The following is a 12,695-nucleotide window of genomic DNA, read 5'->3' as shown; positions in this document are numbered from 1 at the left end:
CATCAGAAAGTGTGTGACGCTAAAAGCCAGAGAGACCAAGACACTTGACACACAAAGCCAGACCAAACAGCTGGGTGGGAAGACTACATTTAATCAGTAACGGCTCCGTGTGAAACGCAGGGAGGACGTGGAGTGGGTGAGTCTGGATGGAATGAGAGAACAGAGGTGCGTTCAAATTCCCAAACATAGGCGAGAACAGAGGTGCGTTCAAATTCACAAATATACTGTAGGCGAGCGTTTGCAAACAGTTAGCCTCGAGTTTTCGGCGAACGTTTGCAAACAATCGCAAACAGTCTGAGAAGGTTCTCCACGAACATACAGTGGAACTGGACGAAGACAACAATGCAATTACCGTTAGAATTGAACGTTAACACCAACTCGTTCAAATTGAACTGAAAACATGTTCACGGTGATTGTTCGCCACGGTTTGGCAAATTTGAGTGCACCTCAGGAGACGAACAGGAAAGGAGTTTTGGCACATACCACCCCAGAACTCATAGAAAATGAAAGCGCATGGAAACATATTTACAGAGTTTTTATGTTTTTACACGCTCGATACACAACTACATCTCTCTGACTTCTTCAACCTTCCAGAGAGAGTTCACATCAATCATCCTGGACACTCTTCTGTCCGCTTATGTGCAGCTATGCCGGTCCAACGGGACATGTTTTTAGTCCAGGTGTGACGTTCCACAGGTATGGCATTCCACTTTCATTGTGATGTCATAATGGTTCTTTAGAGCCCTCATGTCAAAAGCGCCTGTGAGCAGAGTTTCAAAACCGCCACAAGGAGTCTTCATTCATTCCACGAGACCTCGGAGTAGCGCTGCATGGAGGCCCATCTCCTGCCACTCCTGAGTCCAGCAACACCGCACTTACACAAGGCAGCCATCTTGGACAGATGTCCGTGTGTGTCTAAGCTCAGCTGTAGCTCACTGTGTTGGTTTAGACCTTATTGATAATCCCACGAGCTCCGGGAGAACAGCGGAGAACACTGCAGCCAGACGAGTGTGGGAGTCCAGTTCACCCCAGAAAACACCTCGTCCATAAATGTAGAAAACGGGAGAGAAAACTTGTCAGGGTTAAGCCCAGTCATGTCTCTGTACACACACACACACTAATAAGCCCAGTCATGTCTCTGTACACACACACACTCATAAGCCCAGTCGCGTCTCTGTACACACACACACACACACACACACACACACACACACACACACATAAGCCCAGTCGTATCTCTGTACTCACACACACACACACACACACACACACACACACACACACACACTCACACACTCATAAGCCCAGTCGTGTCTCTGTACACACACACACACACACACACACAAGCCCAGTCATATCTCTGTACACACACACACACACACACACACACACACACACTGTACAGTACAAACACACACACACACACATAAGCCCAGTCGTATCTCCATGCTAATGGAGGCCCACAGAGACACCTCATTGGACAGCTGCACTTCTGGAGATGAGCTGTCACAGGTCAGGGCCCACCCACTCACAATCAGCTGCTACTGACATGAAGTATATGTGTGTGTGTGTGTGTGTGTGTGTGTGTGTGTGTGTGTTTGTCTACATGTGTGTGTCTGTATACCTGTGTGTGTGTGCGTGTGTGTGTGTGAGTGTGAGTGTGAGTGTGTGTGTCTGTGTGTGTCTGTGCGTGTGCATGTAGTGTGTGTGTGTGTGTGTGTGTGTGTGTGTGCGCGCGCGTGTGTGCATGTGTGTGCCTGTGTGTGTGTGTGTGTGTGCGCATGTGTGCGTGAGTGTGTGTGTGTGTGTGTGTGTGTGTGAGTGTGTGTGTGTGTGTGTCTGTGTGTGTCTGTGCGTGTGCATGTAGTGTGTGTGTGTGTGTGTGTCTGTGTGTGTGTGTGCATCACGGGATTTGAGTTTTCTAACTCGGAATTTAAGATATGTACACAGTCTTGTACCTTTCGCTTTTTTTACATTTTCTGTTCATTTTTTCACTCGAAATTATAAGTTATATGCTTATGAGTCACATCGTAGCTGGTTAGCCTAAGGCAGGCCTATTCAACTAGCGGCCCGCGGGCCAGATGTGGCCCGCTTCAAATTTCCTGTGGCCCGCGTGTCTCGTCATGAGAATGAACTCGCTTTGACGGGTGTGCATATCTTCATATGATTGGCGAGTAGCGCACTGTCGGCCCGCCCCTATTGGCCAGACTAATTCTTCCAGTTATCTTCACTCAGAGAACACAGCACATCACTACACAAACTGACATTTCCAAATGTGTAACTAGTTTTAAATGTTATCATTAAATGTTGATTAAATTACGATTTCTTACCGCCAAAGATTCTAAACCTCGAGCGTGCGCAAATCAAAAATGTTACAATCATACCCGGTCTCCGTTCCTCCGAGCCCTCGGGAAAGTTAGTGAAGGAGCTGTGGTTTGTAGAGAATTGCCTCTTGACTTTATATTCCTTCTTTACAGCGATGGATTCGTTGCACAATAAACATGAAAGTCTCGTACTTGTTGCAGAGGGTAAAATGAACGATTCTCGTTGTCAATTAGACGTTTCTTTAGACAGAGCCATCTTCACTCCACTCGTGGGAATGCTATTGTTTGTGATTTGCGCAGGCTCGAAGTTTAGAAACTTTGGCGGTAAGACATCGTGAAATAGATAAACAGAGGCAGAGCTGGCATTACTTTTTCTTTACATTCAATGCTAAGTATATTTGAGAGATTGGCGCTGTAGGCTACTGTGTGTGTTTGAAACACTTATGAGCCTAATTATCTTGAAGTAGGCCAGTTAAATCAACACTGCAATTTTTCCCACTGATGCATGATATGGCAGCTATCAGACATCAGGTATGAAATACTATGGTTAGCCTGGGTGTTTTCAAATACTTCTATAGTTTGTGTGGCAGCCTATCACCTGTCTGAGAAGATTTTTTTATGGATATGGATAATAGGCTATGTTCTTAGTTTCTATGCCAGTGTATAAAATTCAATTGAATTGAACTGAATTTTACTCTGATTTTATCAAATATTGTTGGATACAATTATTTTGCGGCGTCTTATTTTATGCGGCCCCTGAAAACCCAGTGATTTTTCCATTCGGCCCTCTTGGTACTGAAGTTGAATAGCCCTGGCCTAAGGCATGGTCTAAAACTCTTTATATCCGGATTTTTCCAGAAGTCAATGGGAGAAATGAATGAGAAATTTACTTCCGGACAAGCACCGCTCTCGGAGGAGGGGCGGGACTTTGGAGCTCGTTTGCGCTGCACATGCATTCATTCATTCCCAGAATCGTTGCCTTCAACAGCTTCATTGCAAAGGTCATTGAACAGGTTGGTGAGGTTGAAATTGTATTTTTTTTTTACTTTGTTTGTTTACTATGGTTTAACCCAAATGCTTACAATGTCGAGTCAACCGTTAACTAACTTTGCCTGGGCATTAGTTGATCTTTTAAACGTTAAAAGTCGGAGAGAAGACGAGCTAGCTGCTAGCAGCTTTATGTCCCCTGGTCCGAATTTGGTGGTGTTAGCCTCATACTATCAGACTTTGAAGTAGATGAGTTTTTATATAAAAGTTCTGTTGCCATGTTTTTGCGCTGAAGTTATAGCAAACTTGAACAGAGTAGCGTTAACTTACGTTAGAGTTTTCAACTGAAACTTTCTTCTTCTGCGGGTTTAGAATGCTGCTAGTTTTCTGAGGAGAAAGTGCAAACATGAATGCTAGCTGTAGAGCGTTCGTTAGACACGCTTAGCGCTAGCCGCTATGTCTAAGAAAGTGTCCATACGATTTTTCGAAACGAAGTAACAGTCAACATCCATCCCTGAAGTAATATTTGAACACATGACAATATTTCATATTATACTGTTTAGAGAAGGCATTTGACAAAGTTGACGTCACGGACACTTTGATAGCATTTGTGGCTCTCAGTTTAGGCGTTAGGGAATTCTTAAAACGTATATTATTATATAACCTTTACTTAGTTTTGTCGTATAATTGTGCCCATATTGTACTATTTAATGATTTTATTTTTCTCACCAGCTTTTCACTTATGACAGCAGTTTGCGAGACATACATTCAAACATGAGTTCTTCATCTGATGAGGTAGATTAAAGCAGTCTTGATGAGCAAGTTTGTGTCATTCATCTCTTTCTGCAATCATGCACTCAGTCACTCTCAAGTCAAGTGTACTTATAGAGCACATTTCGGTACTTTGGGGTTAACTGTAACCATTTTTGAGGCCGTTTAAAACGTGCATCAAATCACACAATTTGTTCGTTTTGGGTGTCGTAGCGTGTAATAAAGGTCGTCAACAATCAAATTGACTACTTTTAAAATTAATTTGAAGAGTTTAAGAGGAGAGTTTTTGGTTTTCTTCTAGCTTGGGTAAGCTGCAGGAGGATAGAATTTAGCAATTGCTGCCAACATAGGCTAGCCTACTGTCAAAAACATCCTTGTGTGCGGATGACGGTCTGATTCAAGCAGGAGGGTAGAATTTGGCGAATTTGGCGGCAGCTGCTGCCAAAATACTGTGGGGGAAAAACATCCTTGCGGTTTTGACACCACATAATAAACTCAACAAGGTAGCCCAGGTGCTGGCGAGCCGTACCTCTGCGGACCTGGTTTCTCCACACTATACTTTTGCCCCGGCCGCAATCGCTGCCAATCCTTCTTCTCCTCCTCTTCAGATGAAGAAATAAAAAAGAACGAGTCGATTTGACAATTACAACTTTTCTTACAATCCCTCCAACAGGCCACCGCCAACAAGACAGGCTCAGCAGCCTCATACAACTAGCCTACTGTGTTGCTACGGGACCCGACGTCAGCGGATAGGCTACTATGAGCGCGATTGGCAAGACAACTAGAAATTCTTCTTTTAAACTCTTAAAACGAATGAAAAAAGTAGTCAGTTTGATCGTCGACAACCTTTATTACAACCCACGACACCCAAAACGACCACATTGTGTGATTTGGTGCGTTTTCAACAGCCTCAGAAAATGGTTACAGTTAACCCCAAAGTACCCACATTTCATACATAGAGGTCATTCAATGTGCTTCACATAAACAAAAACAAACAGTAAAAACATATTTGTCACACACACACACACACAGCAGTCTCTGCTGCTTTTCTCTGTGTCATATGTGGTTTCATCCTAGGAGAGTTTTGAGGGCCTCAGAGTCCACTTTACCCAGACGGAGTGGGCTCAGCTGGCCAAATGTGAGAAGGTGCGCTACAGCAACATGAAGAGGAACCACCTGTTCATGCTGTCCATAGGTAGTGATTACATTACATCACAGTAGTAATTTTAAACCAGAGCTGTGCTGAGCTTTGAAGGCACTCTAAAGAGTTGTGTAGAGGTTTGTTTGCCTTAGCATAGCGTTTCCAGAATCATTTTGATGTCATGTGGCACATGGGGCTGCGTGGGGGGGAGGTGTTCTTGTCCAAACTTGCTTGATCATTTTTTTCACCTGTCTCTATTGGAGCTGGGCGAGTGTGCCATAGCCTGAAAGTTGTCGGTTCAATTCCCGGCTTCACTTAGGGACAATGTAATGGCAATGTAATCCCTTGTCATATAGTTGACATATGTAAGCCACTTTGGATGATAAATGTGTCTGCTAAATGTAATGTAATATTACATCTCTCTCTCTCTCTCTCTCTCTCTCTCTCTCTCTCTCTCTTTCTTTCTCTCGCTCTCCCTCTCTCCCTGTTTCTTTCTTCCTCCTCAGGTCTGTCCTCTCCTCCTCCTGCCTTCATGCGACGGGGCCGGAAGGGGGCATCGGCCAGACCACCCCCTCCTGACAGCAGCGACTCAGAGGAGGAGTGGACGCCCAGTCTGGAGAGGAGGCCTCCAGGTCAGCTTACAGCATGAACAACACACACACACACACACACACACACACACACACACACACACACACACACACACACACACACACACACAGTCTGGAGAGGAGGCCTCCAGACGTCCATGATATTTTTGTGCTCGTGTTTTATTTTTGTTGTTGCCATCATGCCATGTTTGAAACTGCTGATTCTGTCCTCTCCAGCTCCTCGTGCCTTCAGAGCTCCTGTGAGACGCGCTCAGCCCTCCACTGCTGCCCTAACAGCTCAGGTGAACACCGCGGCCTCTCTGGACAAGCTAATAAATAAATATAGACGATAGATTAGAAATAGGAAAATCATAAATTTGCCTGTGTTAGTTTGTTGTTTCTTCTCCATGATACAGCCAAGCAGCCAGACGACTTCACAACAGATCAGCAATTGCAGCAATGCTACTCAGACAGTCAAAAAAGGCAGTCAGACTTCTCAGCCAATCAGAAATAGAAACCGCAGCTCTCAACCGATCAACAGCAGTGTGCAGTGTCCTCAGGCCTTAGAAGCAGATCCCACAGAACAGGCTATGGAGAAAGAGGGGGAAAAACAGGTCTCATACACATACACATACACAAAACATACACATTCACTCACACACACTGGAGCTTCAGTCCTGGAGGGCAGGACTGTATTAGCCTGGATACCAAACTCTGTGACTTCGCAGAGAGTCTGGCCTAGCTCCATTGGCAAACGTTTATTTCCTGGTTGGTGAACGCTTGTCTGTAGTTTGAAATCATTGTGGAGTTCCTTTAAACCAATTACTAACGTTTGGTAAATGACGTATGTTAACCAGAGGGAGGACAACGATAACGATAGGCTGGCAACATAAACGTAATCGCTCTCAGGAACGCCCTCTGTTCGCTGGTTGGTCGGAGGTGCTGAAGCCTGAAGTAAATGAGGGCGGATCAAGCCAATCCAGACAGAGTACTGTAGGGAAAATAAATTGAGCGAAAGTACGTAGACAGGCGGGAGCCAGGCTGGGACTGTATATGGCAAAATAAGCAAACACACATCGCTCAACACAATTGAGGCAAATTAATGGATGTGTTTTTTTCTTTAATGCTATGATAGTCAAAAAAGGAAGTTTGTTTGGTGCTGCTGTTTCTCAGGTCCCTGTTTACCCAGACCAGGTTAGAGAGGGAGGCTGTGTGGAGACTGTGGATGGACAGGCAGGGACAGAGCAAGACCCTGCAGCAAAGAGAGCTGGTGAGAGGGTTTAGAGGACAGATTTACAGTTTACAGTTTGTATGACCAGTAAGGGCAAACAAGTGTGTGTGTGTGTCAGATTTGTCAAAAGGAGAGTGGTTAAAACAACAGCATAATAAGATGGGGAGTTACAGACGTGGAGGCAGTCTGCGGAACAGACCCAGATTGAGCTACACTGAGGAAGACGAGCCAAAGGATGAAGATTACCTGTGTGAGCCGACATTCTTTTTCAAGATCCTTTTTGATAGCCTACTGTTCCGTGACGTATTTCACTGTATGGTGTCTGTATACACACCAGATAGATAGATAGATGATAGATAGATAGATACTTTATTGATCCCCAAGGGGAAATGCAAGACACCATCATTCATTTCTGATATTTCAATATGTTCATCCTATTCTTCTCTGCATTGACACCTATGTATTTGTACAGCCTGTATATTGTGCCGAGTACCTCTTGTCTCAAACTCAAGTGTATACTTTATGATGGTGTAATTATGACGCTGCTCTTGTCTCAAACTCAAGTGTACTTTATGATGGTGTAATGGTATGATGCTGCTCTTGTCTCAAACTCAAGTGTACTTTATGATGGTGTAATGGTATGATGCTGCTCTTGTCTCAAACTCAAGTGTACTTTATGATGGTGTAATGATAGTGTATGATGCTGCTCTTGTCTCAAACTCAAGTGTACTTTATGATGGTGTAATGATAGTGTATGATGCTGCAATGGCGTCACATCAGGAGTGCAATAACCAATGTGTCAGGTACAGCAGCTCCTCAAAGGTTGATCGGCTCACTACTTCACCATTTTCAGCCATGTTGAAATGTTTTCACACTATTCTGTTTTATGACGGAAGGGTTTAGGTTGCATCACGCTGTAAATGAATGACCTCAGATTTGTACTTTTCTCTGCAGACTGCGAGGACTGCGAGTCTTTCTACATTGATGAGTGTGGGGTCCACGGCCCCCCAAACCTCATCCCTGACACCCCAGCTCCAGTAGGGGTCCCAGACCGAGCCAGGCTCACCCTGCCACCCGGCTTGGAGGTCAGAACATCCAACATCCCACATGCTGGTCTGGGGGTGTTCAACCAGGGCCAGGCGGTACCCACAGGGGCCCATTTTGGCCCCTATGAGGGGGAGGTGACCGACAAGGACGAGGCCATAGAGAGCGGATACTCCTGGGTGGTGAGTGAACTACGTTAAATATTAGAGGTCGGGTGGGGAGTGACACATTTGCATCTGTGCATCCTTTATCTTCCCCTTTCACATAATGAAGTCTGTTTCCTCTACAGTTTTTACAAAAACACAATATAGCCTCCAAATATAGCCCCACCTTTCTTCCTTCCAATTTGAGAATATCACATGGTCCATACATATTAAAACTGGTGACTGTTGAAATGTTCCCACAGATATACAAGAGTCGGCACACAGATGAGTACGTCGACGCCAAGAGAGAAACTCACTCCAACTGGATGAGGTTACGCCCTCCTTTACTACTCCTAATGCTCTCACTTGCTGGTGTAGTCTGCTGTCCTATTCAAATACACGTTCAGTGAATTGCATCGCAGTTTTCTAGCGTTCCGATGTGACGACACAAAACATTCCAGCCAACATGTTGCCTCAGGAGCACTGTCAAATCTGTGTCTGTTTTTCTGCAGTTCACATTCTATTCTTCTGATGATATGTCAGTGATATAGGCTATGTATTTCACCAACAGCTTTAGATACTGTGTTGTGTAACTGAAAATATCTCATTTGTCCATCAGGTATGTGAACTGTGCTCGTGATGGTGAGGAGCAGAACCTGGTGGCGTTTCAGTACAGAGGGGGGATTTTGTACCGCTGCTGCAAGCCCATCGTCCCAGGAGAGGAGCTGCTCGTCTGGTATGGAGAGGACTACGCCAGAGACCTGGGCATCAGCTTCGACTACCTGTGGGACATCAAGAGCAGTGGCAAAGGTACCAGCAGCAGCAGCACAGTCACTGCAAACAAACAACAAAGCTCATAAATGCCATCTTGCCCCGCCTCGTCTAATGAGATCACAGCACCCTGCTTACAACAGAGGGTTAGATGAGGTCACCACCACTGCACTCAGCTACTCTCATATCAGTGTTTCCCCAGGAGGTTTTTCCAGCAGCGGTACTGTTACATGCTGGCAGTGGCTAGCCAAGCCATGCTAGGTGGGGTCTAAGATATCTTAGAAGGCAGCGAAAATCTTTTTTCTTTTTTTTCGGTTTCGGCACTTGTTGCCTGGCTCTCTAGTTGGATATCTTAGAAGGCAGAAGTTTTTTCTGTTTCAAACAGAGCCTATGAGAGGCTCCATGAGGACAATATAATTTAGCTGTTGTGCTTTCACAGTGTGCAAATAAATGTTATGATATGATATTATTGATCATGTGAAGATTTTGGCTGTGGCGCTCAAAATCTAGCAGTGGTGCTGCTCTGCTGTTGAATACATTGTAGGGGACACACTGCATTGGGCCCAGAATTTTACACTTAGCAAACATCTCAGCTTAACCTGTTGTGAAAGTATTTGAATGTAAATGTGATGTAAAGTGCTGGTTAATGAGCAGTTACAGTATATTCCACATACTGTACAACTGAAGAACATGAAACCCTGATGAGTATCCTGTGTCTGTAATAAGATTATGTTATTGCTCGTAAATATATTTGAAGATGTGTCCGTAAGGATTATTTGAGAGATTATTGAAATGATGTTTACGGTTTCATGTTGATGTTTACATTTTTGTTTGTTTTTTGTTTGTTTTTGTTTTCTCTTTCAGAGGTGGCAGCGTCTCAGGTGTTCTCCTGCTCCCTGTGTCCGTTCGCCTACACGGCTCAACTCTACCTGCACAAGCACATCAGGAGGTGCCACGTGGACGAGTATGTGCGCCTGCTGAGGTCTGGGGAGATCAGATCAGAGACACTGGCACCCTCCACAATCAGCGTTAGCAACCACAACCACAACACACAACACAACTCAGCAACCAGTAAGGTCACACATCCCCATTCAAAACAGAGAGGACCAATTGACCAGAGAGGTCACCACTGCACTCAGTGTGGCAAGAGCTTCACTACAGAGAGAGATCTCAAAGTACACCAGCGCACTCACACAGGAGAGAGGCCGTACCACTGCACTCAGTGTGGCAAGAGCTTCACACGAGAGGAAAGTCTTAAACGACACCAGCGCACTCACACAGGAGAGAGGCCGTACCACTGCACTCAGTGTGGCAAGAGCTTCACTCTAGAGCATCATCTCAAACTACACCAGCGCACTCACACAGGAGAGAGGCCGTACCACTGCACTCGGTGTGGCAAGAGCTTCACAGATGGGGGAAATTTAAAAAAACACCAGCGCACTCACACAGGAGAGAGGCCGTACCACTGCACTCAGTGTGGCAAGAGCTTCACTACAGAGGGAAGTCTCAAAGAACACCAGCGCACTCACACAGGAGAGAGGCCGTACCACTGCACTCAGTGTGGCAAGAGCTTCACTACAGAGGGAAGTCTCAAACGACACCAGCGCACTCACACAGGAGAGAGGCCGTACCACTGCACTCAGTGTGGCAAGAGCTTCACTACAGAGGGAAATCTCAAACGACACCAGCGCACTCACACAGGAGAGAGGCCGTACCACTGCACTCAGTGTGGCAAGAGCTTCACACAAGAGGGAGATCTCAAAGTACACCAGCGCACTCACACAGGAGAGAGGCCGTACCACTGCACTCAGTGTGGCAAGAGCTTCACTACAGAGGGAAGTCTCAAACGACACCAGCGCACTCACACAGGAGAGAGGCCGTACCACTGCACTCAGTGTGGCAAGAGCTTCAGTTATGGGGGACATCTCAAAACACACCAGCGCACTCACACAGGAGAGAGGCCGTACCACTGCACTCAGTGTGGCAAGAGCTTCACTTGTTCAAGGTCATTAAAGACACATCAGTGCACTCACTGGAAAGAACATTAACTTTATTCCTGGTTAAACAAGATGTTTTTTGAGAAAAAACGTATCTTGTCCAGAAAGAACAGTACCAGCATTAACAACGTTAATGATAACAAATTATTAATTTTTCCAAATTATTTTCTTAGTTTGAGAACATACACAGTTTAAAAGAATTTGAACTCCAGTATACTTATATATATTATATATATTTGTATTGTTTTTAATGCTGAAAGAGAATTATGTTTTAAGGGCATGTGAATACATTGTGTGTACAGTATGTTGTGTATGTATTGAAAATCTATATTAATGAATTGTATTTAATGTTTTTAGTCTACATGAAGGAATTCCATGTACATTTTGGTGATATACGTGAACACCAAGGCGATCAAATCTCACAGGAAAGCAGGGATAGTATAGCTTTATTATTGATTCACATTGCATGTATACGGAAGTCTATAGTAACCCATTAGCAAACAAGCAGAACTGTGGACAGTTAAACTTAACGTTCCCTTAGCGTTCCCTTAGCGTTCCCTTCATGTAAAGTTTACAGAGCTGGCATTGGGGGAGTTCCTGATTAGACAACTCCAGGCTACAGTATGTAGCTCTAGCGATGAGCTGTCTGAATGGAAATGAATGAATGAATGTGCGTAGTAACTGTTTGTAAGTCTTAAATTGTACATCAATTATTATTGTAATGAATAAAGAATAAAGGATGTCTTAGATGTGTCTCATTAATCATAACACATTGTACACAACTTACATAAACACAAACAAATAGCAGTCAAGTGCAACACCTGATAAGTCGGGATGGATGGATTAGCTGCCTTCATAGTCAGTGGCACCTGTTGCAGTAATATCTGAAACAAAATCTCTAAAATCTGATGTGTTTACTGGAAATAACTGATTCTGGTAACATGCAAAAACTGGTAGCTACTGCATGCCGAGTTCTAGTGCTGTTGCTGTGTTCAGAGGGTTGTCTCGCTCCACCAACACCACTAGAAATGTGCTGGTCTGGTCTGTTGTGTTGAACACCTTGACTCTGGGGCTGGTGGCCTGTCTGTTAATCCCAACACTGGCGCCGTCTACCTGCGTCGTTCTTCCATTTTCTAAAGCCATCACAGAGGCATGGACTACAGAGTGGAAGACCACCACATACAGGAACTGCCTGGCTGCTTTAGCTGCTGCGGTAAAAAAACAATTGTTTACAGGAACTGCACAAAGGTAATGAGCTGGATGGACACTTATCACTGCAAACTGCACACACACACACACATATCTCAGACTGTGGTCCCCTTCTTCACAGTTTAGGCATGTTCTGCTGGTGTCTTACACACCTACAGGAATTATTCTCACCAGCAATTATATTAACCCACCTTTATAGGAATTATACTCATTTGTAGGAATTATACTCACAAATCTACAGGAATTCTACTCACCCATAGTAATGATACTCACACACCATGTAGGCTGCTACTGTGTAGTCCTCAAAGGTCTATCATGTGAAGGGCACACAATCCTGTGAAAATAATCTGCCGATGTCCACACAGACGCTCTTCAGGTGGTGGGCGATCAGCAGAGTTCATCTGTGAGATCCCAGAAAGAGCCGGTTGGGATCCACTACATCTGTTTCCATTCCGGTGTTCTAAATGTCTTCTTCATCAACTCATAA

The 12,695-nt window shown here is 44.7% G+C and overlaps 1 protein-coding gene across 1 annotated transcript; it reads left to right on the top strand.

Annotated features, from left to right (window-relative positions):
• Positions 1–3,287: 3,287 nt before the first annotated feature.
• LOC134064372 (histone-lysine N-methyltransferase PRDM9-like) lies at positions 3,288–12,695 on the top strand. Its single transcript, XM_062520290.1, has 13 exons — positions 3,288–3,337; positions 4,044–4,106; positions 5,160–5,277; positions 5,730–5,855; positions 6,051–6,115; positions 6,230–6,427; positions 6,987–7,083; positions 7,163–7,294; positions 7,999–8,270; positions 8,495–8,562; positions 8,851–9,041; positions 9,867–10,985; positions 12,574–12,695. The coding sequence occupies exons 2-13, from the start codon at positions 4,086–4,088 to the stop codon at positions 12,693–12,695; spliced, it is 2,529 nt and encodes an 842-aa protein (XP_062376274.1). The 5' UTR covers positions 3,288–3,337; positions 4,044–4,085.

Source organism: Sardina pilchardus, chromosome 18, assembly GCF_963854185.1.
Source record: "Sardina pilchardus chromosome 18, fSarPil1.1, whole genome shotgun sequence".
In the NCBI taxonomy this organism is placed as follows: domain Eukaryota; kingdom Metazoa; phylum Chordata; class Actinopteri; order Clupeiformes; family Clupeidae; genus Sardina; species Sardina pilchardus.
The sequence above is the reverse complement of the archived record's forward strand: the minus strand, read 5'-3'. Positions and strand labels throughout refer to the sequence as shown.

Bases quoted from the DNA above. Each gene is read 5' to 3' on its own strand.
- LOC134064372 (XM_062520290.1), top strand. From the start codon at position 4,086: ATGAGTTCTTCATCTGATGAG. The intron at 7,295-7,998 runs GTGAGCCGACAT...TTTTCTCTGCAG, and splicing joins AAAGGATGAAGATTACCTGT to ACTGCGAGGACTGCGAGTCT. The intron at 8,271-8,494 runs GTGAGTGAACTA...ATGTTCCCACAG, and splicing joins AGAGCGGATACTCCTGGGTG to ATATACAAGAGTCGGCACAC.